We start from the raw sequence: 7,073 nt of genomic DNA, 5'->3' as shown, positions 1-7,073 counted from the left end.
TTAGTTCGATCCAAATTAAATCAATTCGGACCAAAGACGGACAAAATCGGACCAATATATATTCTAAACCGGTCTAAGTAACACACCTTTATATGAAATTATATATATATATATATATATATATATATATATATATATATATATATATATATATATATATATATATATATATATATATATATATATATATATATATATATATAAACCGGTTCCAGCGGGTAGCGGTTCCGAAAAAACGAGAACCGGAACCGGAACCGCCTTAGGCGGTTCCATAACTTTAGGAACCGGAACCGGAACCGCCTAAGGCGGTTCCGGTTCCAAAACCGGCAGTTCCGAGGCGGTTCCGGTTCCAAAAGCGGGTACCCGGTTCCGATACTCATCCCTAATTCAAACTTTATTAGTCAAACTTTGTAAAGACATATGTTGTCTCTATAGGTCATCTATAGCTATAGGTTTCTATATAGTTCTTTATTGTTGTAGTAACTTTTTGGATAAAAAATGGGAAAGATTAAATAAGATTGGAGATTATTTTTCCGAGAGGATTGAAGATGTTGTAAAATAAGTTATTCAAACTATATATGTCTTTCACAGGTACAAGTGGTCCTCAAAACCCAGGCCCACTTCACCTTTTTTGCTTTTATATACTTAACTTTTTCTCTATATCCATTTGTCTACATACTATATAGGATACAAGATTTGGGTCTTCCATAACAATATGGAAGATCAGCATTTAGGTATGGTGTGCAACCTTGGTGATGGCGCTGGTGCTTTTACAGATATGTTGGTGTCTATTTCCAGTAACCGGCACAGCAAGATGAAGGTGGAGATAGCCAATCACCCTCTCTACCAACAGCTTCTCTCCGCCCATATAGGGTGTCTCCGAGTTGCCACACCTATCGACCAACTGCCCCTCATCGACACCCAACTCTCCCACTTGCAGCATCTCCTCCACTCCTACAGCTCCGACCCCCACCACCATCCTCTCCCTCCGGAAGACCGCCGTGACCTTGACAATTTCATGGTAATTTTCTCGAATTGTTTTCTTCTTGAGTTTCTTGATGTAAATTCGTAATTTTTTTTTATTAAAGTAAACTAACTACTTGAATGGAACAGGCACAGTATTTGGTAGTTTTGAGTGCATTTAAAGATCGCCTGCAACAACATGTCAGAGTTGATGCTGTTGAGGCTGTCATGGCCTGCCGTGAAATTGAGCATAGCGTACAAGCTATCACCGGTACCCTCTTTCCTCCTCTTACATAGATGCACATATATATTATATTTATATTTATATTTACTCACATATCAATACGCATTGACATATGATTACCATATTTGCAGTAAAATTCTAATTCTTTTTTTATCTTGATTTAACCTTTTACATAGGACACCAACCATAGTTTAATTAAGATTCAATCTTATGCTTCATTAATTAAAAATAAAATAACTTATGATATTTGGGCGCAGTTTCGTGGACGCCACAAGTACTATCATCACCATGGATCAAATAAAATAACAAACTATAGGAAAATGATTAGTTTTAATTAATATAATAAGGTGGTTGCAATGTGGGACAATGAAACTATCACCACCAACTATAGCTTAGGCTAATCATGGGCCATGGCCTCACTTTTAAGGAATCACCTAATATCACGATAAAGCAAGATAAGTTGGGGCTCACCAACTATTGATTGATCGAGCATGACAACTCAAAGAGCTTGAATGAATGAGTAGAACTTTTGCTTGTAAGCTTTTACAAATAATTTATCTAAATTTTTTATTTTTAAAGAGATTCGATGCTTAAATTTACACTACAAATGCCTTTATAAAATGCCACAAACCAAAGATTTGAGGCCAAACCTGCATATTCTTTGTAGAGATATATCTGCAAAGGTCTTTTCAAACTGCGACAATGTACACATGAGATCATTTAAACGTCTTGTGGTCCAAAGGCCTAAAATAGTAAATTTCCATTGTACTGATGTAATATTTAGTATTTAACTATAGCAAAAAATAAAAGAAAAAAAGGTGAAGTCATGCCTTGAAAATAGTACCATATGAAAATTGGAAAATTTCTTTACCCATTATAAGTTGTATAACAATAAATTAGATCACTATGATTCGATTACGGTTATTATATAGGTTAGAATGAGTATAAGCATATTAAATTTTATTAACATTTGTAGTAAACTTATATAACATAGAGTCAAAATACTGTGTCGTTTAATCTATTAAAACTAGTAAAATTTACAATCTATTCAAATTAGTATAAAGTATGTGTTTTGAAGCATTTATCAATATAATTTTAAAAAAATCTTCATGCATTTATAGCAATGTTATTTAACCACATAGCAACAATCATTATTGCTATGCCATAATATATTTTCTAAAAGGGTGTGATATTTTCATTTATGTTTTTTATACATCTACTTAAAATCAATATGATTTTAACTTCTGTACACATTATCATCATCATGATTCTCTATTCTCAATTAAAATAAAATATATAAATGTCAAATCATATTCTTTTAATAGATGAATTAATACATTATTGAAAATATCACATCCCATTTGTAAATATACAGCTACGATATATTGTTGCTTTAGTGTTAAAAGTTAAAAAAAAGTGTTTGTAAATATAGACCTCATGTACTCCTTGCATCGCAAATCTTTGTTTTATTTCAACAAAATACCTTTTTCATGTTAGTATTGTTATTGGTATATTTTTTATATTGTAATTGTAAAATAAATTACAAGCTTTAATTAAATACTGTAATTTAATAGATAGTCTTTATTGGAGTGGTTGGCTTGATACCTAAAATGTCTGTCACTAACCATAAAATAAAGTAAAATTTCAATGACACATTAATATAACAATTACTTTTTTATTGGTAAAAAGTAATCAAAATCTTTCAAAAATATATTTATTTCACTTAATTTAAAAAAAAAGTAATTATTATATATATAGTTTTGTATATTCCATTTAAATATTTTATTTAATGACCAAAAGATGATGAGTACACAAGATCTACTTAACGAGGTCCACAGTTCTTTGCCTTCTTTTACTCAAAATGAGCCGGTTAGAGGTGATACTTTAGGTTGGTCTAACTGGAGCAATGGCGGACATGAGAATGTTTAATCTATTTGTTATTCTAATTTCTCGCTAGCTTTTCATCTATTGAATATCTGTTCAAAAAAATAAATTTTGCACTTGTTTTCCCTTGATTTATACACTGTAAATTAAATTTGGTGTTTTTTTATTGTATTTTTGTAATTGAATTCAGGAGTATCCCTCGACGAAGGTTCAGGAGCAACAATGTCAGATGACGATGAAGAAGAGACGGGAATGGAACTTCCGGTAGATCAGTCTGCAAGTGATATGTTGGGTTTTGGTCCTCTTCTCCCTACTGAATCTGAACGAACTCTTATGGACAGAGTTCGTCAAGAACTGAAAATCGAACTTAAACAGGTTTACACTCAACACTACTGCTCTCTCCTACACGTACACACAAACACACATTTAAACCATACGATCACTTGCATGCATGCAGGGATTTAGATCAAAAATAGAGGATGTAAGGGAGGAAATATTGAGAAAGAGAAGAGCAGGAAAATTACCTGGTGATACTACACATGTGCTCAAAGATTGGTGGCAACAACATTCCAAATGGCCATATCCAACTGTAATGAAATAAGCAATAAATATTTTTACATAGAATTGAGATAGATATTTGAAGTATTTCATGTTTTGATAAAAGAAAAACTTACAGGAAGACGACAAGGCGAAACTGGTAGAAGAAACAGGGCTACAACTCAAGCAAATCAACAACTGGTTCATTAATCAAAGGAAAAGGAATTGGCACAACAGTTTGACTCCAATGAACACCCAAAAAACAAAGCGTAAACGATAGAGGAAATTAACTTTGTTTTAATAACTAAAACTTTGGTGGAGGGATGGTAACCTTAGTTGTTAAAGCCGGAAGCATATTATACCTTTCGTTTGTAAAGTATAGACGGCTAACATTGCATGTATATGATTGATTTCTAAACATTGATGACAAACTTACTAAAGTTACTCTCTTTTACTATGATAGCACCTACCCGTGTTTGATGAATTGACTCAATAGCTAGTAGTTCTAACGCCTTGTTCCCAAGTTCCACTTAAGGAGAGAAATGGGAGGATACGGAGGGAAAGTGAGGGGTGTCGAAGGAAAATCGTGTTCCCGAGTTTCATTAATGGAAGGAAAATGAGGGGAGGGGAAGGATTTTAGAGTTATATTTTCCTTCCAAATTTTCCTCCAAAATTGAGCGGATTTAGGAAGAAAGTGAGGGGAGGAAAATTTTAAGTTTATTTTCTTTTTCCTCCTAACTCGGGAACACAAAAACTAAAAATTTTCTTTTCCTTTCCTTTCATTTCTTTCGAACTCTAGAATACAGAATAAAGAATATTTTCCTTCATCTCCCTTTCTTTCTGTCAAAAATTTCATTCCCTTCCCTTTAATAAATTTACATAAAAACTCAGGAACAAAGCGTAAAGGTTTTATTTTTGATATGTTCAAGGGGAAATTTATGGTAATCAATTTTTGAGAAAGTGGGATTTCACAAAATAAGAAATTTAAATTCGGAGAACAAACTATTTGGGAAATTAAGGATTAAACTTATAAAGATGAAAAGAAATTACAAACACGAAATCATAGGGGTTATTGGAGTTTAAATAGCCTCCAAAACCCTAAAAAGCCTTTCGGCCTATGGGTCGGCCGTGTCTCGTCCTTAATAGGCAGCCTGCGCTTCTTGCGAATAAATCTAGTTTTTAGTTTTCAGATTTTAGCCAATTGATCATATTCAAACCAAATTAAATTATGTACTAGGAAATGGATGTTACGTGTCTCCTAAAAGGGTGATTACATCCATTTCGCTGACTGAATCACTAGATCAATCATAAAAGATATGTGAAATTAGGTTCAATGCAAACCCTATATTTTAAACTCAATCCTAACACATAAGATCTTATGTGGCTTCCACATCACAATATTATAATGTTATATATTTGGTATCCTGCTAGATTGATGGTAACCTGTCAATTGGTTTAGATGTGAGTTTATAGGTATCTTCATTTATAGAGATCTTTATTTATTTGATGTACAAATAAATGACTTTGTAGGGTATTCATTTATTTGTTTTACAAATTGATATTGTATGGGTCTTAGATCAACCTTGTAGGGGTCTTCATTTACTTGTTGCGTAAATCGAGCTTCTATACCACAATAACATCTCTTGAAATGGTGATTATGTATTTTTCGCTAACTTATAAGTAAATTTAAACCATTGGACCGACCTTCATTTATTTGTTGTACAAATCAAGATTCTAAATCGAGCTTCTAAACCACAGTAACATCTTCTGAATCGGTCAATTGGTTGACATTGCAACAAAATTATAAATGTAATGACGTAACAGAAAAAAAAAACTTGGTGTCAAAATCGACATTTTGATAAACTTAATGATTTTATTACAATTAAGGAAAAATACTTATCGGAAGAACAAATCATTTAGTTGATATTACAACAAAACATTAAATATAATGACACAATTGAGAAAAAAAATTAACTAAATGTTAAAATCGAAATTTTGTGATAATATAGTGATTTTCTTACAATTTGCCCTATTAAATAATATTAAAAGAAATTAACATTGCAAATTAAAGGAGTGTTAAAAGTAACTTAAAAGTGGAATAGTAACTTCAACTCGAGGCAAATTTTAGCACCTAAATACGTGACAACTCAGGTTGCCACCCATCATCAATAAGTGGTTAAATTATTACTCTTTATACCATTTATCTCAATGTTAATATTACTCGCTCATCATACATTTTCCAATTGTGCACTTCCCTACGTTCCTCTTTCATGACTCCTTCATGAATTCGTTTTTGAAACTGATTGTTATCAAACCATCTCCTTCAATCACAAGTTCTCCATCTCATTTTCACGTTCTTCCTTGAAATCGATTCTTCCAGCGCCTTCAATCGCAAGTTCTCCTCTTCTCATCAGGTACGCATTCTCCTCTTTTCATCAGGTACGCATTCTCCTTTCTTCATCTTCTTTCGGTAACTCCTTTGTGCTCTTAATTCATGAAATCGATTTCATAAATGTACCGATTTTTGTTGTATAGAGGGATAAAAGTTCCGATTATTTTGTTGTTGAATTATTCGATTTGTGCTCTTGATTTTTGAAAATCTGAATGGGAAAGTTCTGATTTTTATGGTTTGTTCTTGAATGTTCTTTTGCTTTTGAATGTAATTTTGTTGTCGAGAGGGACAAAAGTTCTGATTTTTCAAGTGATTTTGCTATTGTTGGTTCTTTCATACCTGATCCTTCATTCCTACTAGGATATGATCCTTTATCAATTAGGTTTTAATCTTACAAAAGATCAGATTTTGATAGGAAACTAAATTAATGATGTTATAATGTTGTAGGTACAACTAATGTGGGCGAGTGATCTAGTGCCACAATGAAGGGAAGGGGTTAAGAAGAAAGAAGGTTATTCATCCTCATCAAAGTTATTGAAACCAGAGTTACCACTTAGCATACATAGAAGAGGGAACAAGCTTGGGTCGGTGATTGTGAATACCATAGATGAAAAGAAAGATGGTAACACAACCATCAAGAATGAGATTGAGGGTAGCAGTGGAAGAAGAAAAGGTCTAAATATTCCAACAAGAGGTAGGGAAATTATTGCTTATGATGATATTTTGTGACAATTATAGCCCAAATTAAAGTAGAATGATCTGATAAGATGATTTGTACATCAAGAAGTTATAAGTCTTGTATATTGTTCTTGATTTGAGGATTCTTGGAGTAATAGCCTAGAAGAATATGAATTTCTTGTGGATTGTTAGCAATTGTAAAAGTTTGTACAATATTAATAATAATTTGATGGTAATTTATTAGTTGCTCTTTTTGGGGTTTTTATTTGTGTTGTTTTGCAATAACTTGTTTGGATTTTATATTGTATAACAATATGTATGTTTTTATAATTATTCAACAACTTCATCCGTCACTATATAAAAGAGCATGGTGAA

The 7,073-nt window shown here is 32.3% G+C and overlaps 1 protein-coding gene across 1 annotated transcript; it reads left to right on the top strand.

Annotated features, from left to right (window-relative positions):
• Positions 1 to 668: 668 nt before the first annotated feature.
• LOC111900428 (homeobox protein knotted-1-like 7) lies at positions 669 to 4,090 on the top strand. The gene is made up of 5 exons (XM_023896317.3): positions 669 to 1,021; positions 1,114 to 1,234; positions 3,282 to 3,466; positions 3,549 to 3,680; positions 3,768 to 4,090. Exons 1-5 carry the CDS (start codon positions 716 to 718, stop codon positions 3,906 to 3,908), a joined length of 885 nt encoding a protein of 294 aa, XP_023752085.1. The 5' UTR covers positions 669 to 715; the 3' UTR covers positions 3,909 to 4,090.
• The last annotated feature ends 2,983 nt before the right edge of the window (positions 4,091 to 7,073 follow it).

This window comes from Lactuca sativa, chromosome 6 (assembly GCF_002870075.4).
Source record: "Lactuca sativa cultivar Salinas chromosome 6, Lsat_Salinas_v11, whole genome shotgun sequence".
NCBI lineage: Eukaryota > Viridiplantae > Streptophyta > Magnoliopsida > Asterales > Asteraceae > Lactuca > Lactuca sativa.
The sequence above is the reverse complement of the archived record's forward strand: the minus strand, read 5'-3'. Positions and strand labels throughout refer to the sequence as shown.

Coding starts and splice junctions, on each gene's coding strand:
- LOC111900428 (XM_023896317.3), top strand. CDS start 716: ATGGAAGATCAGCATTTAGGTATGGTGTGCAACCTTGGTGATGGCGCT. Junction 1,235..3,281: donor TAGCGTACAAGCTATCACCG/GTACCCTCTTTC, acceptor AATTGAATTCAG/GAGTATCCCTCGACGAAGGT. Junction 3,681..3,767: donor CCAAATGGCCATATCCAACT/GTAATGAAATAA, acceptor AAAAACTTACAG/GAAGACGACAAGGCGAAACT.